At 33.7% G+C, this 27,837-nt stretch overlaps 1 protein-coding gene across 1 annotated transcript in view; it reads right to left on the bottom strand.

The window, feature by feature from the left end:
* The window catches only part of GRIK2 (glutamate ionotropic receptor kainate type subunit 2), a 944,667-nt gene that overhangs the window by 546,195 nt on the left and 370,635 nt on the right, over window positions 1-27,837 (bottom strand). The window contains exons 4-6 of the mRNA XM_007942266.2: window positions 26,521-26,702; window positions 22,814-22,867; window positions 18,984-19,157 (exon numbers count right to left, since the gene is read on the bottom strand). Of these exons, the coding sequence (XP_007940457.1) occupies window positions 18,984-19,157; window positions 22,814-22,867; window positions 26,521-26,702 (410 nt within the window). The remainder of the gene's footprint in view (window positions 1-18,983; window positions 19,158-22,813; window positions 22,868-26,520; window positions 26,703-27,837) is intronic.

Genomic DNA, 27,837 nt, shown 5'->3' with positions numbered 1-27,837 from the left:
GACCCAGCAATCCCATTACTAGGTATATATCCTAAAGAGGTGAGAGCCAGGACAGGAACAGATATACACACACTCATGTTCATCGCAACACTATTTACAATAGCAAAAAGATGGAAACAACCTATGTGCCCATCAGCGGAAAAGTGGACAACCAAACTATGGTACATGTACATAATGGAATGCTATGCTCCACTAAAGAATAATGTACAGTCTGCAAAACACTGCATAATATAGATGAACTTGGAAGACATTATGCTGAGTGAAATACACCATTCACAGAAGAACAAATATAGTATTAGTTTTTGTTGTGGAGGGTCAAGGAAAGGTTTATATATGAAGGGAACCTTTCTTTGTTGGTTGCCAAGGGTGGGAGGGGAGGGGTGGGAACACTGAAAAAAAAAAAATGTATTGACCCATGTCACTTTAGTTGTGTGTATTTCACTGTACATAAATTATATTTCAATAAAATGCATTAAAAATCATTATCTAAAACTTTCTATATAATATGATCCTATTTTTATGAAATATGTGCACAGGCTCAGAAAAATTGGTAGAATTGAATTTATAAATGTCCTTTTTTGCAAAACAATCAATACTAGTATTTGGCCAATTAATGAAGATGGTTGGTTAAAACACATATACTTTAATTTTAAAAAATTTAATGTTAAGCATCTAACTATGAATTTATCCATATATATATATATATATATAAATGTAGTACAGAGGCCATGTTTATGGGTTTGCTAATTGGACTTGCTCTTCAGCTTTTCATACCCCAAGCCAAATAGGTTATCCACGATTTCCAGCTGCAACTTCTCCAAAAAAACAAACCAAACTCACTTCTGTCGAGTCAGATCCAACTCATGGTGACCCCTCCTTGGTTTTCCAAGGTGTCATCACTACTGAAGTAGATTGCCCAACCTCCCTTCCAAGGAGTGGCTGGTGGATTTGAACAGTCAAGTTCCTTAGGCATTATGTCACCAGAGCTCTTTTAAGTGAGACATAAACAAAGACATACTTGCAGAGAAATTAATTCACAGAATTTACATTTTACAGTTTTCTTGCTCACACACAGTTAAACAACAACAAAAAAGACTAGATGACTTTCTTTCATCTTTTTGTACCAATGAAATCAACTTTCTTTTCTTAGAAACAGCTTTCTTTTTTTCCCTTGTATTTCATTAGTTTATCCAATATTTAACTGAAGTATTTCATTAAAATAATATGTAAAACAAACATAAGCTGATTTTGAATTAAACACTATTGCTCTATTTAATGATATTATGTTAGTTAAGGTTACATGTCAACTTGGTTGGGCCTGGTTGACTGGCTGAGCAGCTGCATGTAGTTATTTTCCATGGTGAGACTGAAAATCAACTGCATGGTGGAATCTACTGGAGCAGCTGAGCAGCTTCCTTAGGGATGTGATCTGCTTCTACCATTAAAGGAGAAGTGTTTAGAAAGGTTTCTGAGCTTTTTGGCATGCTCGGACTCTGCATCTAGCCCAGTCTTCATTTAGCACCCTGTCATGTTTTCTTCCAATATTGGGACTATCCCTAGACTTGAAGTAGTGGCCTGCCATGTTGTTTGGTAATATTGGGACTGTGCCATTTTCATTTATTAACCTTGGGCTTGTTAGCCTCAGCAGCCAGCAGTTGCCAGAGTAAAGAGGCAGAGCTGAAGCCCAAGGTCAAGGGGTTTTGACCCAGCCCCAGAATCTGACACTTTGAACTTGGACTTCTAGCCTCCAAAACTCTAAGAGAATAAATTTTGTTTGTTAAAGCTATCCACCTGTGGTATACTTTACTTAGAGTGGCATGAAGTAACCAAAATAGATACCAAATTGTGGGGACAAAATAGCTTGTTAAGAGTGATTTTTCAGGGTGCTCTGGGTATCATTAATATGTTTTAACTAGCTGATAGAGAGAAGTGGTTAAAGTACTGAATCAGTTAAGAAAAATTAAGTTAGAAGAGCTTCTACTGTTCCTAAATTGGTCATTGTTACTGTCTTTGCTTGATACATTATTGAATGATTTTAAGTTTTTGCAGTATATCTTTTCAGATTTTATAAGTTTCAACAGTACATATCACCTATACAATAAAAATTAAATACTAAATATTTAAAATACGTATGAGTCTTTTAAAAGCAAATAGATGACATCTGTGCTTTTATTATTATTATGTTGATTGTTTCTATTTCACTTAAAATGAGCTTTTAGTCTAGCAGAACTTCAAATATAAAAGACTATGCAAGATTTTTGTCAGTTAAATGTTCATCTGCCTTAGAGGCTAGAGAAGTTCATATTTTGAAGGTATTTCACAGTTTTTAATTTATCACTTATTCATTCCCCTTTTCCCTTTGACAAAGTAAAAGATTTAGGGAGAGAAATAAATATTTAAAGGCTGAGAGAGGAATCTCAGAAGCTGATTTTGAAGGCAATATTTAGCAAGAGTAATATTTTGCTTGAAAACCAGAACCAGAATTCTAATTACAGTCTCTTCTCCTAAGGCATAGTCCCAAGACCCCAGACATATTTGGTGTAGAGCCACAGGCTGTTCTGACATGACTACTGAGAAATAAAGGCATAAAAAGAATCACTCATTCTTTAATTGACATTCAACATTACTTAAATGCTTGCACTTCAGGGTTGTTTAGTTTAGATGGCCTAATATGTTTCCTAGGTCCTTTTCTATGAAGGCATATGGCTGATATGTATTAAATTGTGTCCAGAAAAAAAGATGTGTTGAAGTCTTAACTCCAGCACTGATGAATGGGATTTTGTTTGGGAAATAGATTTTTTCTTTAAAAATATTAATTATCAGTTATATTAAGAAAGTCATACTGAGTAGGGTGGGTCCCAATCCTAACAGTTTTTGAGTAGTGTCTTATAAAAAGGAAGAAGAGACAGGGTAAGGGATACAAACGGGAGGAAAATTTCATGTAAAGAAAGAAGTTGATGCATCCAAAAGTAACACCACCACCAAGAACAAAAGCCAAAGATTGCCGACAGCCACGAGAAACTAGGAAAAAGGCATAAGAAAATACTCTCTCAAAGCCCAAAGAAAGAATCGACAGGTTGACAGGCTGAGAGCCCATTTTGGACTTCTAGCTTCATGAACTGTGAGAAAATAAATCTCCATTCTTGAAAGCCATTCATTTTGTGGTATTTTGTTATGGCAGTTCCAGAAAACTAAAGCATGGGCGTAGAGACTGGAATAGTTTTCCCCATTTCTGAAAAAGAAAATGAGGCCTCACTGAAGTGAGAAACAATATTACAATTGTCACTTTTTGCCAGGCACCCTTCCCCTAAGGGGTCATTATCATATCAAATTCTGCATGTCTGCAGTCAATGCCTTCTCCTTCCCAGGCCACAACCCCTCCAGACAGTCCATTTTCTGTTAATAGCACCAGTGTCTTCCCAGCCAACTGAGCTGAAAAGCTCAAAGGCTTCTTTTGTCTTTTGTATTGTCCTTCTCTACCTCACAAAGCCCTTTTCAAGCAATAATTCCTATGAACCCCCTCTGCTCTAGTTCCACTCAGTATTACCATAGTCTTGAATTACAGCCTCCTGCCACTCAAACTTAATAGCCGCTCCATGGGAGAATGATGTGACATTCTGCTTTCACAAAGATTTACACTTTAGGAAACACTGTGGGGCAGTTCTACTCTGTCCAATAGGGATGCTATGAGTAGGAATTGACTCAATGACAGTGGGTTTGGTTTTTGGTTTTGGCTGCTAGTATATGTAATACACCTATGCATAACCAACTCATAAAACTTCATGGGAGAAAGGTGGAGCTAGAAGAGCCATGGGACCAAGTCACAAAGACCTCGGATTAAACGTCCACCTCCACCTCTCCCAGCTGAATGTCCTTGGACAATATATTAAACATATTTGAACCTCTGTTTCATCAGAAAGTGAGAAGTGCTCATCTTACTGCATTTTTATGAGAACTGGAGATAGTATAACTCAAGCATATCTTTCTTTATATAATTATTGCAAATGGTATGTTGTTCTTGTTGTTATGTGCCATTGAGTGGGCCCCGACTCACAGCAACCCCTCCTTGGGTTTCCGAGGTGGTATCACTATGGAAGTAGATTGCCCAACCTTTCTTCCAAGGAGTGGCTGGTGGGTTTGAACCACTAGCCTTCTGATTAGCTTTCAAGTGCTTTAGGTACTATGCTACCAGAGCTCCTACAAATGGTATAGCAAGAATAAATACTACTATAAATGGTAAATATTAATTTTATCATATTCTCCTATTCTAAAATTTTAATGGCTTTTTTTTTTCCAGTTTCTTCTTCCAAAAATTGCCTTCCTGTACTCATCTATTCCAATAGAACATGGTATGTTCAAAATCACATTCAAGATCCAGCTCTAGCACTACCTCCTCCAAAACGTATTTCTCATTTATACCAGAGTATCATGTAGCACATATGTTTGGTACTTGGTTATGCTGAAATAATAATATCTACCAGAACATCAAATTCTTCTGGTGTTGATTTTCTCATTCTGGGTTGATACATCTATCAAGTAATCTTCTATCATTATTATTATTTAAGTAGGTGAAATCCAACTCTGCAACATTTCCTTAGAGGCCATCTCAATTGTATATTTGGTTTTACAAAAACTATTGCTTTAATACCAGAGGTGTGAAAGTTGACAGGGGAAAGTGGACAAATTTGCTGAGCTGTCAAGGAACCTCCTAGGAGGGGAAAAAAAAAATGAAGACTGAATGTGTATTAGCCCATGTGAGTTCAAGTAGAAGGAAATGATCCCCAGATCAAAACAGGGCAAAATCCAAAGACTGGGAGTTTTGGTCTTAGAGAATGGCTAGGTCTGGAAACTCTGGGCAGGCTCACAGGTGAATGTTTGTAAACTAAAGAGCCAGATAACTAAAAAGTTAGAATAGTGGTAGGCCAGGCCAATTTGGTCTTGATGCATGACCAGAAAGGACTCATGGGACAATCTGGCAAAATGGCCTCTAAATCAGAAGCAACAGAAGTCTTATTAGATAGAGCTAAGCATTTGACTGACACATTTTCAGCAGAAATTCCCGAAACTGGGTTCTGGCAGGAGCTTCAAGATGGAGTTAGTACTTTCTGAAGTGTCTCAACCAGGAAGCGTCTAAGGAATTCACCAGCTTGAATAGGGTATATCTGAATTTGGCATCACTACAGTGGAGCCTGTCATCCCATCAAAGAACCCAATCCAGTTTCCTAGTTCATTGGACTTATCACAGGAAAGTGGATTGTTAACCACTCTTTACAAGTAAAGAGAAACTGTTCTTCCTATTATTTTTGGTATGTAATATTCCAGTTGCAATTTTACTTAAAGTTGTATTTACAATCTAATCAATAAAGTAAGTTCCCATTTAAATATGCCATTTCTACACACATACCTTATTACCATCAGCATTTTTTTTTTAAATTACTTAAGGTTATGTTCTATTTTCCTTATTAAATTAATACTTCTTCACATGTATATATATAAATATATATGTATGTATGTATACATATGAGAAAAATGCATTTCGTGTCTACTATCATTATCCTCCACATGATCTAATATCACACATTGTATATAGGTGTTATAAATATTTGGACAATGAATTAATGAATAAGATATTCTAGGAATATTTCATGAAGGACCGATTTGGTACCATTTCAACATCTGTGTCTGTTTAATAACTTTACTTTTCCCTTCCGGTTCAATTTGGTCACAGGGTATTCTGAAGATTAATGAATAAAATATTTATGAATTCTTTTAGAAAGGCAAATGAAAGATCAACATAATATTTTCTCTCTGCATAATAAAGCAAGAGAATTCCTAATATCCCTTAGGCAAATTCACCCTAAAACTCTTCATTTCATTTTGTCTGAAATATTCTTTTGATTTATTAATGTGGTCTTAACTAGTGTTAGCAAAGCATATCTTAGAAATTCATGATCAGAATAGATCCTTGACCATTTTTTTAGGTTATTACATCACAGAATCACATAGCCTATGCTGTTTTTATTATTATCATTATTATTATATTTCTAATGTAAATGTAATATTTAGATGACAGTATCATGAATGAACATCAATTATGTTTCCTGTTCATTTTTAGCCTAATCTCATTCAGCCCATTAAACTAAGCAAATATCTACCTTTAGTTTTAAAAAAGGTATGTTTATATAGTTGCTTTCTTACTCGATTTTCACATTTGTGCAAATAGGACATCAAAAGACTCCTTGACAGTTATGAACTTTATTTTGAATATAATTTTTACTTATTTGCACTAAACTGCAGAAATATCATTAGCCTCAAACTAAATGAATATCCTTCATGTAGGAAATATTGTGTGTCAGATACTGTATAAAATTATAGATATAATTTGCATAGTGACACTACAATGTAGGCATTACTGTTTTTATTGAATAGACAGATAACTGTGATTCAGAAATATTAATTAGCAGAAGCTCAAGGAGCTGTCATAGCATAGTGGTAAAGGCATTTGGCTACTAAACAACAGGCTGGTGGTTCACACCCAGCAGCGGCTCCACGGAAGAAAGATGGGACAGTCTGTTTCCATAAAGATTTACAGCCTTGGAAATGCAATGAGGGTCTTGGAGTCAGAATCAACTCAATGGCAGTGAGTTCAGTTTTGTTTTGAAGCAGAGGTTTGGAAAGAAAAAAAATAAGTGCATTTGGGTTTAAAAGTTAGGTGATTCCAATGCCAAAGTTCCTGCTCTAAGATGTAGATAGAATACATTTAACAGTTTTCTGTAACTGACATAAAACAACTTCTGCAAGAATCATTCTTTATTTTGTCTCCAATAAGTCATTTTCTTAAACTTAAAAAGAAGTGGCCTGACATATGAGGGGAAATAAATGGCACATGCCATTTGTATGTACTTTGCACTAGACTTACCTACCTTTTAAATAGGAATATATCACTCTAATAGCACATTTCAAATCATTGTGATTGAGCTCATCTTTTAAGATTACTAGCCCACACATCAAGCATCTAAAATATCAACTCCTCACTTATCAAAATGGTTAGGTTCCAAAAATCAGAGTAGTGCAAAAATGGATGATCACATCAGATTACAAAATGGAAGGTGTCTATATTATTACATAATTGCCAAATTACATCATTACCTAACTACCAAACCATTGAGAAACATGGTCTAGCCAAGTTGACACAAAACCTTAACCATCACAGCCAATATTACTCTCACCTTGAAACTCAGCCTTCATTACCGACAGATGTATGTCATTAATGTGTTAAATAGTAGGATAATAGATTTTTCGCTATTGTCATAAATGTGAAGTGTTGGATAACAAGATATTCCATGAGAAGTAGGTGTATAGTGGTATTTCACACAAGAGACAATGATTCTGAATAAAACCAAAAATTGACTGCCATCAAGTCATTTCCAACTCATAGTGACCCAATACAACAGGATAGAAATGTCCCATTGGATTCCCAAAATTATAAATCTAAGGCTGCCTCATCTTTCTCTAGTAGAGTGGCTGATGGGTTCAAACTGCAGTCCAATGTTTAACCACAGCATCACCAGAGCTCCCTGATGCTGAATGGATTATTTAAATAATAAGTATTTCATAAAAATGCGAGTTTTATTTGTAAGGCACTTAGAGTTTAACATAAGTAACAAAATAACTTACAAAAAGTCATGTAAATTTCAAACATTTTTACATTTTAATTCATTATCCCTTTTCATCCCTAGGAAAACCCACTGAAACTTATTATTTCTATTTGGCAAGTGAGTTCCCAAAATTTACTTAAAGTAACAACATTAGAAAGGTGTGTAATTGGATTAAAATGCTGGCTTCTGACCCCAATTTATGATTTTAACTTATTTGAGAAGGAAATTGTCAGAGTTAACTAAACAGCAATGGGTTTGGTTTTGGTTTTTAGGAGACCATCTACCCACTACCTCACCCAAAATTGGTGTGAAATTCTATGTCAAAAAAGAAGCAGCAGCAGTAAATGTGATAACATATACAAATTAACATTTTAGCTGGTTTATAATTCATCATGCTCAACTCTTAGCTCTTGATACTTAAGGATTCCTTTATATTTGCTTCTAATCGTTGCTCAGGGATCATCCTACATAAATAATCTGCCTATTCTATATATATGAATTTCCCTCTCTCTTTCTTTATATATCTATATCATATATATAGATAGATAGATAGATAGATAGATAGATAGATATAGATAGATAGATAGATATTGGGAGCTCTGGTAGCATAGTGCCTAAGGCATTTGACTGCTAACCAGACGGCTGGTGGTTCAAACCCACCAGCCACTCCTCGGAAGGAAGGTTGGGCAATCCTACTTCCGTAGTGATACTGCCTCGGAAATCAAAGGAGGGGTCGCCATGAGTCGGGTTTGACTCGACGGCACATAACAACAACAAACAACAACAACACACACACACACACACACACACACATAACACAAAACCAGTGCAACTACTGCTGTGGAGTCAGATCCAACTCATAACGACCCTCCTTGGGTTTCTGAGGCAGTATTACTACGGAAGTAGATTGCCCAACCTTCCTTCTGAGATATATATACATACGTACACATATAGATGCATTATGCTTGCCCCATGGGGGAAATGAAGCAATAATAGTACTAAGACATAATAAGCAGTAAATACATTTCAGTAATTATTGTTATTTTATAATAGAGGTTGTGAAATACAACTGGTAGTACATAATGGGAGTCAGACTCAGAGTTTATGTATAAAACCACTGTTTGGGTTAATCTTCCTAACATGTTCATAAAATTTGTATACTGTATATATGTATGCTCCAATTTCTAATAACAGAGTCAGGTAATTAATTCTTTGAAAAAAAGCATGCAGGTGAATTTCTGTAATTGGAAGGATGCAGAGTTAGGTTATTTGAAAACAAAAATGGATACATCTTATTGCAGTATATATTTATATGCAAAAAAATCAGAGATATGATTGTGGTTTGCTGTATATAATAATTTTATATTAAGTTCATGATTTATTTGCAATATTTTTCAGCTCTCATAATTTTAAAATGATTTTTTTCTTAAATTGAGCATAGGTAAAAACTGTAATTTGTTTATTATATATCAGTAGGCAAGAGGAAAAATGTGTTAGATTTTGTCAGAAATATTGAGTTCAATATTAAGGGAATCTACAGTTTAAATATGTTCCATAAAAATTAATAAATACTTTTATAAATAGTTAATAGCTAACATTTAATAACAAAATCTACCAGGATTTTATACATATTTAGTATCCTGAGGACATATATTATAAATGTTAATTTTCCTATTTATATTGCAGCTACTAATACTTTCTAGTAAATGTATAAATACAAGTAGTACATAGTTCTTATTCACAAGAGAATCTAAGAACAGTATGAATCTACATAAGTATAAGTAATAAAACATTATTCAAATATGTCATATTTATTTTCATATAATATTATATATAAATATAAGTACTTAGATAAATATATAAATTTTACAGTTTGTGAACAAGGGCAAAGAATCTTCCGTTTGGCATTGCTTTAAAATAATTACTAGGGTAGGTAGGAAGTTAAAATTGTAAAAGTGGGAATAAAATGGAACTAATATAGGAAATAATAGCTTCAGGGATAATTATCACCATCTACTATTTCTAAGTCAATCCCTCATTTGAAAATAGAGCACATAGTTTAGTAGTTTAGCTCTCCATATTTTACCCTGAGTTCCAAAAAAAAAAAAAAGAGAGAGAAAAAAAACATGTTTTGTGCATTTGAGAAATAGATCTAGCCTTTCTTCAATGATTAACTTCTCATATCCAGGATCAATCAGTGGTCTATTATGAATATTTATCTGAGTAACGTGATTTTGTGTTGTTTATAGGATTCAATTCTCTTTCTCACTGTTCTTTAATAATTTCAACAAGATTTGTATACTATCTTTTACTATCTTGAATTCTCACATGTTAAATGTTGCACATTTATAATTTTCAATTAACTGATACAAAAAATAATTATACTAGCTTTATCTTCCATTATTTCCACATATTCCTCTAATCCAAGACATTTAAGATTAAGTCAAACTTGCTTTAAACCTCATTCCACAGTGAGTACCGCCAATAAAAAAGTTCAATGCTTATTTTCTAGTCCACTTTGTGTTCCCTTTACATTGTGCCTGCCTTTGCTTTCTGAAGCTTGATGCCTTGTTACCTCTATAATCAGCCTGGTATTTGGTTCGTCAATGTTACTCCTTGCTCTCGCCAATTCTACCTTGGTGCCAGTCCAGAGATGGAGTCTTAAATTTGAGAATGTTGCTCCTAGACTTTACAGTATTGGACTTTACTCTCTTGGTAAGTCATTGGACATCACCTCATCTAGATATCCTTGATTGTCCTCTGAGGGGCCCTCCCTCCCAAACACCACACATTTCTGCCTAGCTAGACTTCCTCCCACCATCTGTGGTTGATCTGATCCATATGTTACTATGTACTTTTTAAATATAAAATGAGCTGAAAGAAGCTGAGGAAAATTGTGAGCAGAAATGTATTTATCCTTTACAAATTTGTATTGTCCAATCTTAGATCAAACCTTTGAAGATAAATTTTGCTCTTCAGAGTAGGGGAAAAAAATTTAAAAGCCTTGATTCAACTTTACTTTTTTCCAAGTGAGAAGTTTAAAAATTGACCTAAAAAATAACATGACAATGAAGATAAGCCTTCATTACAACTGCCATTTTCCATGAATGGAACAATTACTTGAAATAGAAATCCAATCTGTTTATCAACTTTGATAAAAGCTAATGTGCCATAGAGCAAAAGCAATTAAATATAATACTCTATGTTAATGAAACAATAGAGCTTGTTAGGTCAGCTCAATTACTGATATTCACATTTAACTTACAGGTTGGAATGTCATGGAAGATTAGTAAGCATACAAAATGAATAAAGAGAGTGGCATTCTGTTGTTGAAGCCACATACCCCATGGTGTTTTACCATTCATTAAATAAATCACATATAAACATAATGAATCTTGTACTTATGTGATGTCATTACATATTCTGAAATATCTTTTATAAATATTTCTGTCATATTTGACTGCCTTATACACTTCAAAATATTTCTTCTGTAATAGAGACAATTATAAAAGTAGCATAAAGGAAGTACAACATGAAAAATGTCATCAATGTCCTTGAGTTGTAAATGAGTTGTTATCTTGGCAAATGACTCTTGTATATGTTTTCACCATAATAAAAGTAAAAAAAAAAAAAAAGCTATTAGTTATTTTAATAAATTATGTGAAACGCTACACATTTTTCAACAAAATACTAAGCAGTTATGTAAAACCCTTGGTAGATATATGTCTTTTTCTTGCTATCACAAAATAGCATAGAAAAAAGGAATTTTAGTTGAATTTGGAGGAAATATTGGGAGACAGGATGAGTCAAAGAAATATCAAATTGAAAAGAAGTCAATAATAAAGATTTGAATATGGTTTTTACACCAACAAAGATGTGAGATATGACTGAAATGACATTGATTGTCCTCTGAATTTGTCAACTCTGTAAGTGTCGTGAAGGCATGCAAGTGTTGTCTGCACCACCAAATCCTAAGTCCTGGAGAGGTGCCTGGTATACAACATACACACAGGAAAAAGTGATCAATGAAGGGGAAATTAATTCATGATTTTGTTACTTTTTAGTGCTTTTCTTCTGGTATTTTGTGGAATATGAGATAAAATCACACTTTTCAAAAATGTATTTATTGATTAAACAGTGGAAAGTTAGAATCATTGTCTTGAAAGGCCTTATTTTTATTCTCATTTCACTTGAATCAAAGAAAACAGCTACAAGTATTTAAGATTAACAGGGAGTGGCAAGGGTAGACTTACAGTTCTAGTAGTAAATGAAAACCTTCCTGCTCTTACTTCATTTCCTACTTCCATCAACTTTTCTAAAGGTAATTCTTTGTACAACAGCAGAGTGTACTACATGAGTTAACTCCCTTTTGTGAGATAAGATTTTAAACTTTTAAGATAACATTTTCAAGCACTGATCTGGTGTTTAAAGAAATAAAACCCAAAACTCACTGCCATCTAGTTGGATCCAACTCAAAGCAACCCCTCCTTAGGTTTCTGAAGTGGTATCACTGTGGAAGTAGATTGCCCAACCTCCCTTCCGAAATAATGGGGGGAGGAGGGTATTATGATTTAAACACCTGTCTTATGAAGACTCTCCATTTCTTTATAAATGAGAAGAAAACTTACTCTTCTAACTCACTAAACTTTCATTATTTAATCAAAAGTGGTTTTAAGATTTTTTATAACAAATAATTAAACTAGCTTAATTACATTTTCCAAGTGATTAGGTATCTTGACAATATAGTGCAAGGAGGTAAATAAAAAAAGCTCTAGAAAATATATTTAGGGAAATGAGAGGTCTAGTGATTAGAGCACAGAAATAATATGATTAAAAGAAATGAACACACATTTATTCCATCAGGCAGTGCCTCCTTCATTATGAGCATCTACTTTGTACCAGTCTCTGAGCTATGGGCAGAGTATTCAAGGATGACAACACATAGTCTTTGCCATAAAATAGTCTACTAGGAAAGGAATGTTAAACCACACAAAAGCTATGAGTTAAATTTCAACATGAGGTTACACATAGAGTGAATAAATGAATAAACACACAAGTAAAATATCTGGAGGACTCAGCAAATTCACAGAAAAAGAAACAGATGACCTGATAATTAAAATATGAGAGGAAATTTGCTGTGCATACAAATGGAGGTAGATGATTCAGACAACAGGAACATCCTGTGCTGAAGTGGGTAGGGGCATTAGCACTGCTGGCACATGAAAAGAGAGATGGGTGAATTGTTGGGGGAGGGAGTAGGCAAATATGAGGTTGGAAAAGTAGGCAGATCATGAAGGGCCTTGCAGACTTGGCATCTTAGCTGATATTTCATCTGGTAAGTAATGAGGAGTCATGAAATATATTATGGAGAGATGACCCTAGTAAACAGGTAGATCTAGGAGAAAGATGACAAACCTGGGACTTGAGTGAGGAGACTATAGTAACAGCCAGGTGATTCTATGAGGGCCTTAACTAACGCATAGTTCTGGAAACAAAAAGAATATAGAAAAGATTGATATGATACAATTAACAGTGCTTGATAATTGTTTGGATATGCGAGATGAAGGAAATGGAGATACCAACTGGTATCTACAGTTTAAATAAACTAAAATTATAATCTCTATATAGTAATAAAAATCATAAAGCCAGCCCAAATGACTTGTGTTGCAAATTTAAACTACCAAGGAGTATGTGTAGTGTTATAATCAGCAGAAGAAAAAAAAAAGTATTGGTGATTTTTAAACTATTGGAGGAATTAGGGTTGCATTCATATTAATATGCACAGGTATGTTGGAAACACTGGGAAAGATTGTCAGGATGCAGCAAGACTTTAAATTTCATCTTGCGGTTCTTGATTCTCTTGAGACTGTTGCAACAAATCGATAATAAACATAACCAGAATCAATTTCTGATGGCTTCAGAAAGTGAATTCTATCCCTTTAGTAACTGAGCTTAGAGAAGAGGATTGTCAAAAATTTAAACAGAACTGTCATCTTGTTGTGCAAGTCAGAGGGGAGATAACACTCACTGAAAGTGGCCTCTATACCCCTACTCATTTACCCATTGCTGTTGAACTGATTCTGACACATGGTGACTCTTATATGTTACAAGTAGAACTGAACTCTGTGGGGTTTTTTGTTCTGTGTTTTGGCTGTAATCTCTATGGAAGCAGATTGCCAGGTCTTTCTTACACAGCACCAGTCAGTGGGTTCACAATGCCAACCTTTTGGTTAACAATCAAGCACAAATCATTTGCGCTGAAAGGGTCCTTCTATATCCATCACTGCCATCGAGTTAAGTCTAACTCATAGTGACCTCTGATGGGTTTACAAGGCTGTAAATCTTTATGAAAGCAGACCATCACATCTTTCTTATGCAGAGGGGCAGGTAGGTTCAAACCACCAATCTTTTGGTAAGTAGCCTAATGCCTTAATCACTACACCACCAAATATGTGAGACTTAATAGAGAAAGCAAAGTACAAGAAAGGGTCTTTAGTAAGGGTTCGTGTCTGGAGAGGAGTCTAGAATACTAACTAGATGGCAATTTTGGGGCATGGGGAAAACTGGAAGAAAGGTGACATCGTGGGGGAAAAATCACGTGTGATGGAATGAGGTCACGCTTCCTTCCTTCCTACTTGATTAGATTGGGTTTGGATGCCCTGGGTGACGTGTTTCCTTTGTTGGCTTTATACTAAGTGAAGATAAAAATTTTGCTGAGCCACTAACATTCATATGCTTAATAAGCTAAACCCAGAGACCAAAGAAGAAGAAACTAGTGCTTTCGGAGAAATTATCTTCATTTGGCTGATAAATAGTTAACCTGAGGGTCAACTGAGGTGCTAACTCAACCGGAAAAAAAAATCTTATGAATTAGATTCATTCTTTCCTTTTATAGCTCAAACATAAAGAAAGATGTGAAAGTATAAGCATTATGATCTGACATAGTGACAAATGACTATGATACTGATAATAATAGGTCTTACTTCAAGCACTAGGGACTTTTGCTGATAATCCTATTTCTTTATGGGACCATATGGGGGGGAGAGAACAAGAGATATATAAACACTGAGATATTATGAATTGACTGAAAGGAATGTTGCCAATGTCTCAACACCAGGCTATAATTCTTTTCTTTCCTAATTAGAATCTTTTTAATTTCCTGTTTCCATTCATGATAGAAATAGCCTTATTTTTTCCCCTGTATGTTTAATGACTTAGGAAAATGCTTACTACATAACGTTAAATGAAGAAAAAGAAAACTCATTCAAGGCATACATATACCAAAATTTCATATGTATCATTATTTTTTATATAAGCGTATACTAAGAACTAATTTTGTATGAATTATCTTTCTTTCCAAAGAAAAGATTTGAAAACATATTAATGATTTTTGAAATGAGAAATTGTGAGAAACTATCAATCTGCATTTATTTTTGGGAAAAATTTTTATCTTGAAAACAAACTTCATGTCCACTTCCAAAAAAAAGTATGTTCTATGCTCTATTTAGGAGCTCTGGTGGCATAGTGCCTAAGGCATTTGACTGCTAACCAGAAGGCTGGCGGTTCAAACCCACCAGCCACTCCTCGGAAGGAAGATGGGGCAATCTACTTCCGTAGTGATAGTGCCTCGGAAACCCAAGGAGGGGTCGCTATGAGTCGGGTCCGACTCGATGGCACATAACAACAACAACAACAACATGCTCTATTTATAAACAAAGTAAAATAAATAGGTGGTACATAATTTTAGATGTAGTATTACTCAAAAAATTCTCATGCAATAAATTTATTTTTAACCTACTTATTTAAAAATGTTCCCATGTACATTTTCTGATGAAATCTTTATGCTTAACAGCACTTCAAATAAAAATATATGAATGAGGTCTGTGGGCTCAGAACCATGGTCACGGGGGACATCACGCTCACTTGGCATAACTTAGTACGCACAAATATTATTCTACGTCCAACTTTGGTGAGTAGCAACTGGGGTCTTCAAAGTTTGTAAGCTGCCATCTAACATGCAACCACTGGTCTCTCCTCTTCTAGAGCGAAGAAGAGTGAAGAAAATCAAAAACACATAGAAACAACCAGTGCAAGGGACTCATAGATCATAGCAACCTCAGCATATATGACCTTGAGACCAGAAGAACTAGATAGTGCCTGGCTATCACTGCTAATCATTCAAAAAAGGATCAAAATTGGAGATCCTGGATAGAGTGGGGGAAAATGTGGAACAAAGCCTAAAATCTTAAAATAATAATAATAATAAAAAAGAACAGGCTTACTGATCTGATAGAGATCAGTGAAATCCTAAGACTATAGCCCCTAACCCCAAGACTATAGCTCCTTACCCCAAAACTATAGCCCCTAGTCACTCTTTGGGCCTGGAATTGAACCCACTCCCATAGTTTAACTTTCAGCTAAACAATAGGCAGGGCTACTAGGTAAAGGATTACAATAGGGAGGTGCACTCCTCAGAACAATTAATCAGAAGAGCAGCATTTGCTTCACAGAGAAGGCTCAGAAGTCAGGCATGCATATGAAAGAAAGGCACAGGGAAAAGGTAATCACAGAGAGGAAATGGGAAGATGGGAAGACAGCTGGAGAAGAGAGCTGTTACAATGTAAATATATATATATATATACACACATAAATGTATGTACGTATGTATGTGTATGTATGTTGTTGTTTTTGTTATGTGCCGTCGAGTCGGACCCGACTCATAGCGACCCCTCCTTGGGTTTCCGAGGCAGTATCACTAAGGAAGTAGATTGCCCCGTCTTCCTTCTGAGGAGTGGCTGGTGGGTTTGAACTGCCAGCCTTCTGGTTAGCGGTCAAGTGCTTTAGGCACTACGCTACCAGAGCTCCCATGTGTATGTATATATATGTGTAAAAATGAAGGATACTGCCTTGGAAATCCAATGAGGGGTCACTATGAGTCAGATCTGACTCAATGGCAGTGAATTTGGTTTTCCTGGTTTTATCCCCTATATGTGAAAACTTTTTCTTTTTCTCCTTATTTAATGTGCCGTTTGAGAAAGTTTTCATGACTACACCAAAGGGAAGAGTATTGGCTTTGAATATTTTGTTAAAGATTTTAAAAGTCATGGTCTACATGTATAATGTCCAGAATTTCTGATAAAGAGACACATATCTGTCCATTTTCATCCTCTCATTTAGCTACTCCAACCAAATCATCTGCCATTTCAGAATAACTGACATGAAGAAAGATAGAACAGAGGAGGAGTGGCCTCTTGGCTAGCAAACAACTTACACTTATAGTGCTAACACCCTTTCTTTGTGATTCATCTTCTGGAGGTCAACTCTCTCCAAGAGTCCCTACATTCCTGAATAGTATATTAAAACATTTTTCTCTGTATTTACCCATCTGCATATCCATCTTGGAACTTAGGAAAGATTTCATTACAGGGGATGATATTTAGACTACAACACAGAACATCCAAGTAAACTTAGGTAATTTTTATTTTTAAATATAGATGGGCATACTAACTTGTAGTCATAACAGTGGAAGTATATAAGCATGATTACAATGTGTAAATGTGTAAAAATCTTAAACTATGGAAGTGTTAAAATTGTCATTATTCTATTGATTTACTTTTCCTGAAACATTCAATATGTGTTTAACTCAAACAATAAGATAGTCATCCTAAAATTTAAAATAGTAAGCAGGGCTAAAAAACACATATGGAAAAAACACACACACATAATTAAAATAACAGCTTAAATGATAGTATACATTATAATTTTAAAAAATAGCATTGCCTTGTTATAGTACATGAGTTTGATTCATCATTTTGAATTGTGAATGAAATATAATATTTGAAATTTCTTCTAAGTTATGTCTTATTTTAAAACTGGCTGTAATTTAAAAGGAAAAATCTTCATTTTGAAGTTATTTACATTTTTCCCTCCAGAAAAGTTTCTCAAATATATCTTAGGTTAAAACCAAACTAAAGGAATTGGTCAACCATCTCTTTATATATGGAAAGGAACATTATTTTCATATTATTTCTTTTTAAAAAATAACGTATATATAACACATTTTCAAATTCTAAGAACTTCTTTTTCTCACAGTAAAGAAAACAAATGTTTTTCTTTTCCCTCAGAATTTGGTGCCATTAGAGTAACCAAAGTTTTTATAGTCTCTGTAAGGGGCCCTTAGTTTTGCATTACTACATCTTTTTATGAAGAGTCAACTTTTCCCTTTATCTTACATAATATCAAAAAATTAAACCCCTAGAGAAGCAATTAATATAAATATAATGATAATAGAAAACAGATTTCCAGAGGGAATTCTTAGAGGATATTATAAATTTTCCCTTTAAACTTACATCAATGAAAAGCAGGTTGTAATGACCTAAGAAATGTAAATATTGCCCAAGTGTTGAGCAATTTCCCAAATTTTAGAGACAATTTGGTCTTTAGAATATAGATTGACTGAGTCTACATCAGGCATTTATAATTTGTTTGAATAGCATAAATTTACCCTGTCCTATAATATAGTTACATACTGAACACTTAAAACGTTAACTAGTTGAAATTGACTTTCAAGACCTTCAAAGATTTGATAAGGAAAAGAAGAACACAAAATAGTCACAATTTTTATATCGATAATATGTTTAAATAATAGTATTTTGACAGTGGGTTAAATAAAACAAATTACACTGATATGTGCTTGTTTCTTTTTGTTTTTAAACTTAGCAATTACATAATAACTCATGTTAGATTCCCACTGAGTGGCACTAGTATAAACAACTGAAGATTAAATTATATAACAGTTGTACCTTTCTTACAGTATATGTATTAAATTCAGTTTCTGGAATTAGACTAAGACTTGAAAACGACAAGTGATCATTGGTTAATCTTAAACATTAAAGCCTGAATAAATTCCAGGAAGATTTTTATGGGACATACATCATTTAAGTGGTATTCAATATTAGAAACTAACATAATAAAGATTACTCATGCATGGATAGTTAAAATCATTTAGACACCTATCAGGTTAATATCTTCAGTCTCTAGGTTGTCCTATATATGGCACTAATCAATTTTTTAAAAAATCCCTGCATTGCACTATTCCAACAATAGTTGTAAAGCCTTTTGAGACACTTGAATGGAAGTGTCATACAAATATGTGCCATACAAAATTGATTTAAATATCTGTTAATAGAATTCTACACAATAATAGCTCATATATCATGCCTTTGCTATCCAAAAATTAAAACAAAGTTTAGATTGTGAAGACTTAATGATTTCTGCATTATTATTTAGAAAGACACAAACTGAACTTTAAGTGGGTATTCATACCGTCATAAATCCATCCAGCAAACCTGAATCTGGTTTTGGAGGTGCCTGCAACCGTTCCATTGACCACTTCTCAATGATGGAGGAGACTTGAGTATTTTCTGTATTTAATATTCTGAACCCTGTCATGTTAACACCACTGTATCGGTATGGCTCTACATCAAGAGCAAAGAGGTCCTGAAAGACAAATGTGTTTGTGTTATTATCAACAGAGTATATTCATAGGCGTGTACTATTGAAATACTTATTTCCCTTGGAATAGTTAACACCATTGTGTCTCAAGTGCTGTTAAACATCACAAATCACCAAGGTTCATTAGACCCTCCTCTTGCTTTGCCAATACAACTATATGCTCTGTACATAAATATGTCTATGTACGAAGTATTCTTATTCCACCAAGGTCACAACAGGCTCTTTTACAGCCTACTTTCACCATGCTAACAACAGTTTGCTCTTAACTTCATACATTAACCTTTTACTTTTAACTGACTATAGTTTTTTGTTGTTGTTTTTAATATCCTGGTACCTTGACTAGTTAGTTACTGCTGGGTTTTTTTCTTTTTCTTTTTTTTTTTTCCCCCATTTTGTTTTGTTTTGTTTTTTGGTGGTTGAAAGAAGTAGGATATTAATATGACTTCTAACTAAAGAAGCCTATGAAAAATCTGAGGAAAAATAAGTTAACATGAGTGACCTTTAGGTTTGTAGAGACCTTATAGTTACTGTATCTTATATCCTACTTAACGGTGTCTACAAAATAAAAAGATTTGAGATTTCAGGTGTTCTTTCTAGTCTGTATATAATGGATCTCTGGCTTTTCCTTTTGGTTTTCCCAGAAGATATGAGACCAAAGCTGTGAGGGGAGTGGGATGTCACCATGAGAAGATGCAGTATATGAAAGTTTCACCCTTTTTCAAGCTAGCATTAGCTAATCCTCGGATCTTAAGGACAACATTTATAACCAAGCCAAGATTAATACTGTTGATCTTTGTCACAGCTGAGGCCTGACTCACACAGCTACGCTACTCCTTTGTGCTGTGAAAAAATAGAGAGACATATAAGGTGTTTAATTTTTTTTTTTTTTCTTTTCAAGGTCTACACTCTAGTCAAGGTGATAATGACATATTCAAGGGCTAAACAAATAATGTATGTCAGTATATCTTAAGGGATAAAGAGCAGAAGTAATGAATGCAATAAGAGACAAAACCAAGAAAGAACTTTCAATTCTGATGGTTAGGAACAACTTCACAGAACAGATGGGATGCAAGCTGCATTACTGAATGGCTACACTTTTGACAGGCAAAAAGAAAGAACAGGGACATTCTAAGTGTGAGTAGAATACACATTCTAATAAATTAGAAAACCTAAACATATTCAAAGGCACTCTGGTGGTGCAGTGCCTAAGTCATTTGACCACTAACCACAATGTTGGTAGTTCCAACCTACCAGCCACTCTACACCATAAGATTTACCACCTTGGAAACTCAATGGGGGTCACTATGAGTTGGAACCAACTTCATGGCAGAGGGTTTGGTTTTTTTGTTTTTTTTAAAACCTATTCAGGAGACTGATCTAGATCTGTTTGGCTGTAAAAGAAAATTCATAAAGGAGAATACCAGTAGAAGAAAATGGGAAAATTAGATTAAAATCAAACTGTGAAAGGCCCACAATTGCAGGCTAATAATTTCAAATGTTGCATAGAATAGAATATCATTCTTTTTTCTTATCCACCCCTCAATAAAAAAATAAAAGTCTTTCTAATAAAGATCTTTTTCCAAAATCTTATGATTATGGTCAAACTGGGTTATAACAGCATTGAGATATATTTTGTTGATGAGTGAAGACTCCTATTCCTTCTCAACCTATCTATTGATCATTAAGTTTCTTACACGCTACAAAGCATCATCTGGGAGGAAAAGATGTACAATACAGCAGTCAGTTTTGATATTACCAGTAAATTACCACCGTCCACATGAACCATCTCCATTGAAGGAAAGAATTGCTATCATAGAAAATTATTGTTAATCAACTAAATATGAGTAACTTGATTTGGTAGGCTTTTTCAAGACTCCTTGTCTAAGCAAGGACACAAATAGGGAGATATTTAAGTTAAGAGAAATAGAGGAGTGGTTAGACTAGTGATTGTGGGAATGGAGATGGAGCCCACAGACACTATGAGGAAAAAAATCAGTAGAATATTGTTGATGGTACAGAAAGTATCAGAGACAATGGAAATTTTGAAGGAAATCAGAAGAGGGGTCAATTTACATGATAATGTGTGTATTAGATATATTAAGAAGAACTGATGTATTTGAATTATGATGTTGGTGAGGATCATGGACTGCTAGAATTATGAACAAATCTGTCTTAGAAATATAGCCAGAACTATTTAGAAGCAAGGACAGCAAGATTTCATCTCATGACTTTGGGCACATTATCATGTGAGTCCTTTTAGAAGGACTTGGTAGAGTGTCAGCAAAACAAAAAAAAAAAGAAAAAGAGGAAAACCATCAACGAGATGGACTGACACAATGGCTACAATAATGGGTTCAAACATGGCAATGATTGTGATCATGGCACAAGACTGAGAAGTGTTTTGTTCCATTGTACAAAAGGTCAGTATGGATCAGAACTCACTTGAGGGGCAACTATCACCAGGAACAACAAAATGTATTTAGATATTTTTAATTTTAGATAAGTTAAAATAATCTTAATGACACAAAAATTAGAATTTCAGCTAAGTAGCAATATTAAATCAGGAATATATAGATGGATACCTAGATCTCATTTGAAAAATAACAATAATTCAAGTTCAAAAAATTGGAAAAAAAAAGTATAGAGGCCTAAATTTGGGAAATATTCTCATATTTTGGAGATGGTTGGATTAGATTGGTCAAAGAGATAGAGAAGTATCTCACAAACTAAGGAAAACCAGGATAATGTATTACTAAAAAATTGGAGCTATAAGTAAACAGTTTTGGTGAAAGGGTAAAGTGGAATTTTTGTGCATATTAAGGAAAAGTTGTTTAGTATATAAGTGAAGACAAAAGATAAAGGTAACATTCAATTTGCTAGTGGCAAATTAAAGCATATTGACTTTAAAAATCTAACTAGATATTGGCAAAAATAGGATAGAAACTTTTATCTATTTAAAGATCAGCTTCAATAAACTTGATTTTCACAGGATGAATTGAGCTGAGATAACGACAAAAGAATTTATACTCTACTAAAACATCGATTTCTCAGAAAACTAATTGTAACATCTTTCACTGTGTTATGAAGGACCTCTCTAAACACTATAAAAATCAGACATATAACTATTTTAATTGCTATAAGAAACAATGTGGCATGGTGGCCTAAGGCATTTGACTGCTAACCAGAAGGCTTGTGGTTCAAACTCACAAACCACTCCTCAGAAGGAAGATTACACAATCTACTTCCATAGAGATGTTGTTGCTGTTGTTGTTGTGTGCCATCGAGTCGGACCTGACTCATAACAACCCCTCCTTGAGTTTCCAAGGTGATATCACTATGGAAGTAGATTGTGCAACCTTCTTTTGCCTCAGAAACCCAAGGAGGGATTGCTATGAGTCAAACAGACTCCATGGCAGTGAGTTATGTTAGTTACTTTTATCAGAAGCAATAACATTTCAAAATCATCAGCTTAGCAACAAAAGTCATTAGTTCTTTCTGTTGATAATTCCCTCTTGGTTTTATCAAAATAAAAAAATAACTACAAAGATACCACTTCTTCTCATTCAAAATCCAATATTATGATTAAAAAGTCATAATAATACCATTTAGATCATTAATCTTATCTTTAATAAATTACTTACCAGAGTGGTAAAGATATAATGATAGTATTCTGTCATCATTCCCATAGCTAATGCCTAAAAAAGTAAAGAATACATTAAAATTCATTAATTAGAAGTTTTATATATCATTGTTGTAGGTACTCATTATATGAAATACCTTATAGCAGTAAGACAACTGAGAAAGGAATAGTGGAAAGTAAAGGAAAATCAGCCTATAGTATCCACATAACATTAAAATTGGGTCAAACTAAATCTTTTCTGTGTGGTTAACAGAAAATTAGGAATTTCTGAACCAATACGCTTGATAAAAGGCTATTACTTGGATACTGCAACTATGTATAAGCGTTACATATAAAACAAGGCATTAAATTTGACACAAGACTTGAAATTAGTACTTCTTACTTCAATATATTTTTAATGTCTCCACCACAAGTATCCTGAGGACACCATTTTATTTTGATGAACAGTATTACTCAATTAGAAAAAAATTGCTGCAAAGTACAATGTCAACAGGCATAGTTTTGAAAACTTTAGAGACATTTTCATAGCACTTAATAAAACAAATATAAATCATGACTATTATTTTAAAAGGACAGATAATCAAAGGAATATTTTTTTGTTTCTATTGATAGATCAGTTGCAAATTACTGTGTTTTATTTCATACTACAATTATTATACTTCAATAAGTATATCAGTCTTAAAACAAAGATTTTTGGATTAGAATTTCTGGTGATAAGAAATGCCCATGTCAATCTCTCCTCTGCCAACAGAAAATAATTTTGAAATACTTGTTTATCAACCAACAGTAATTGTTAATAATAAAAAATTGATATAGCTTTTAACTGAATGCAGAACTCTTAGTAATAAACAAGTACTCTCAGATATATCTAATATACTTCCACAAATCACTAACAAACTACTATTAAATAGCTGCCCCAGTAAAACCTTCTCTGTATTCTATGTATAGAAAAGCATCATGCTCAAACATTGGCATTAACCAGTTAGACAGAATAAAAGGTATATTTAAACATCATGGCTGTAAAAAAAGGGATGAAGATCTTGAAAAAGTTTAGAACATACAAAATTTCTAAAAGAAGGGAGAAACATTGGTTAATAGAAGGTGGCATCAAGGGGTTGATTAGAGTAAGGAAATTCAGGAAAAAAAATCACCAGATAGTATTTCTTGGATATACAATATAATAATATATAAAGCCAATGAAGCCCTGATGAAATTTGCTTCTTAAGCAAAATAAAAGGAAATTTCTGTTATTAAATATAAAAGTTACAAGATCATCTTTTTAGAAGGAATTGTTCCTTATGGATTGGAAAGTATGCCATCTCCAAAACATTCAGTGATAGCTCAGTATTATCCTTGTCAATGTTTTCACTTTATCAACATAATAGGAACAGAAATAGAGATAATGATGTTGAAAGAGAGAGTGACTCAGATGTATAATTATACATAACACTTATATAATGCCTACATTACATTAGGCATTATTCTAAGTATATTGCATGTTCTAATCCATTTAAGCCTCAGAAAAACTCTGTGAGGTAGTTCCTATTATTATGGTCATTTAACAGGTATTTTTGTTGTTGTTGCTGTTGTTAGTTGCCTTCAAAAAGATGAATAAATTGCCCAAAGTTAGAAAGTGAGTAAATGTGGACTCTGGTCTCTATTCCTTAGAGTTTGTATATGCCATTTTATAAAATTTATAATTTATATTTATAATTTAGAAACCCATTTTTAAATCTCTGCATTCTAAAATTGTTACTAATTTCCTCCTTGATGATTTGAAAAACTGGACATCTCAGGCCAGCATACATGAAAGAGTGAGTTGGTGAGGGAGGAAGGAACAAGACTGTAGGGGAGGAGTTGCTCATGACATAGGTATTCCACACTGGCCCCTTTTTCCTATGAGAAGAAATCTGCAAGGAATAACTCTGGAGAGTTTGTGGATATCACTGACTTTTGTTTCTGAGTAGAAGAATAAGTTATGAGTTATAATAAATGAATGCAATAGAAATAAATAGCACTTTCTGATTGAGTAGCTATACTATAACTTTACTAAAAAAAAGGGATAGTAGGAATACTCCTGAAAGATCGGTTCATAATTCCCAATGGGATTAAAAAAAAAGAGCTTGTTCTAGAGTTTTATCTTTTAATTATAGCATCATGTCTCATTACTACATTTGAATGAATTGAGTGCATGGCTCACACCAAATTAAAGATAATAAATTAGCTTCTTCTTATATGCAAATAATACAGGAATAGCCCTAATAGAAGAGTGGTTGTGCTATCTCAATATGTTAACCATGAGCAATATAATTCCTGCATCTGATCTGGAGGGTAAACTACTGATAAAGTACACACCTAAGTAACTGTGTATGTTAACTTGTCTACAACTTTGTTAACACTCCATCAGTTAAATGTTAACATTTTATCAGTCAAAGGTTGGGGATTTCTAATACAATTTTTGTTTTAGAAAATTTAACCAGTAGTATTTTTTTCTTAAAAAACAAAATTTAATCTGGAGTATTTTTTTCTAAAAAAGAAAAAATACTTCTTGGAAGTCTAGATTGAGAGAAAGTAAAATAAAAACTTTTAGCTTGGTAGTTATACTTTATGGGATAAAATTTGACATCTGAACCTGTTTAACTGTCTAATGATATTTTATCTTATACATGAGAGGTAGGCAGTTGAATAATCCCAAACCAATGTAAGCCCACTGTACATAAAAGAGCCGGAAAACAAAGACCAAAGACAAGTACAAATGCATCTAAACTCTACCACTTAATAAATGGTGGAGTAGTGCCTAAGGCATTTGACTGCTAACCAGGAAACTGGTGGTTCAAATCCACCAGCCACCCCTTGGAAGGAAGATTGGGCAATCTACTTCAGTAGAGACACTGCCTCAGAAACCCAAGGAGGGGTCTCTGTGAGTTGAAATTGACTTGAGGACAGCGAGTTTGGTTTGGTTTTTGGTAGCCATTTAACTACTAGCTTCAATTTCCTTTTTTGTAAAATATGCATCATCCCAGATTGTTGTTCAGTCTGAAAATGAGTGAAGTAACATTAAGGCATTTTATTACTATGAATTGTTTGGCTTATTTGATTTAGAATGTTCTTTTTTTTTTTTTTTTAAGTAGCAGTGCTTTATCTGGGATAAATATATGTTAAGATCACTAGGTGGAATTTAAATTAATTCCATTTCTGTTATTTTCTTGATCAAGTTATATAAGCTTATTGGGACACAGTTTCTTCATTTGTGAAGTGGAGATAGCCCATACTTTATTTAATTGTTTTGATGATGACATAAGGTCAATGATATAAGATATCTCATAGTAGATGGCAGGTGAATATATTTTTTTAACTCTTTTTTTCCTACTGATTGACTGTAAAGGTTGAGCTGCTCAGCAGTTGACTCTGAAATTCTTTCTCCATTTCAGCACACAACAGAAATATCTACTCCATAAAATATGTTCAAATTAACAAACAGCATTGTAGTTAAATAGCTATTCAGCTAATCTGTTTTGAAAATCATCAATGTTTACATTATATTTCTTTTAAAATAATTAAATTAGACTGAATATTATAAAATTACATCAAGGTGATGCCTCTGATTTTTTGTTTTTTAATGAATTATATAATAATATGACATTGATAGAAAAACCAGATCATACTAATTTATAAATACACAAAGAATTTAAGTAATTTAACGATTACCTGTTTCAAAATGCCCGCTGCCATTTCATGGCTACAGTCAAAGATTACATGGAATTCTTTGCCTCTTTTCATCTCTTTTAGTAAGGGTTTTGCATCTTTTGTATCAGCAGGCAACTGACGGATTTTAAGTCGAAGATTGTATCTTGATGGAGCTTTGATGAGCTCTTGTAAACGAATGAGGCCTTTAATAAAAATGGGAAAAAAGTCATTACTAGAGGAAAAAACAGAAAGCTGTACAACCACAAAACATTAAAGTGCATGATGTTCTTGGCCATGTGCATTTCATGGCACAATCACTGAAATTCTGGTCAAGAACTCTAGATCTTTGTTAAAATATTTTAAATCTCTGTTAAAATCTTTGAAATGTTTGTTAAAATAATACTTTCTGATATTCTTTAGCATATTTTTCAAATCATTAAAGAAATGCATGACTATGAGTTAATGTGAACATTTTAAATATATACAAGGAAATAGAGTAAACTAGTCTCCCTTCATGGGAGTTCTGGTAGCGTAGTGCCTAAGGCACTTGACTGCTAACCAGAAGGCTGGCGGTTCAAACCCACCAGCCACTCCTCGGAAGGAAGAGTGGGCAATCTACTTCCGTAGTGACACTGCCTCGGAAACCCAAAGAGGGATCACTATGAGTTGGGTCCAACTTGATGGCAAATAACAACAACAACAGTCTCCCTTCATATACCAATTCTACTCCACAGTGGTTTAATGGCTTGATATATTATTCTTTTATAATATACTTTATTCATTTACACATACAGTTTTGTTTAATATTTTACATTAATTATTTTTTGATAATGTCTTAGAGATCCTTCTAAGTCATTTATTAGTGCTCTAGTTTGTCCTTAAGAAACACTTCATTTTCTACTAGACATAATTTATGTAACTTCCCTACTGTTAGACATTCTTTTTGCTTTTCTTTTACAAGTAATGCCACCATGAATAACCTGTACACAAAATTTGGTACATGTGCAATTGTGAAATAATTCTCTGTCATAAAATAGATTTTAAGCAGCCTGAACCAAAATTATTTACTTTAAATAACAAAAGTAACTTTTTTTTTTAATATTGGTTTCTAAGTATAATATTAACTTCAGAAATAAATATAAATGCAGACATTAGTAAAGCAAGCATTCTCCTAGAGGAATAGTTCCTGATTATATGTTTCAAAACATATTACATTAATAAGAATATTTTCAATAGGTCAGATAACTACAATGAATTTTTAAATAAAATAAAATAAAAATATATTATTTTCTTTATGCATTCTTCAAGTAATGAAGCCCATTTAAAAACTGATCCTAA

The sequence above is a fragment of the Orycteropus afer genome, unplaced genomic scaffold, assembly GCF_000298275.1.
Source record: "Orycteropus afer afer isolate SDZICR_OR568_19922 unplaced genomic scaffold, OryAfe1.0 scaffold00087, whole genome shotgun sequence".
In the NCBI taxonomy this organism is placed as follows: Eukaryota; Metazoa; Chordata; class Mammalia; order Tubulidentata; family Orycteropodidae; genus Orycteropus; species Orycteropus afer.
Note: the sequence above shows the minus strand (reverse complement) of the source record. Positions and strands in the feature narration are given on the sequence as shown.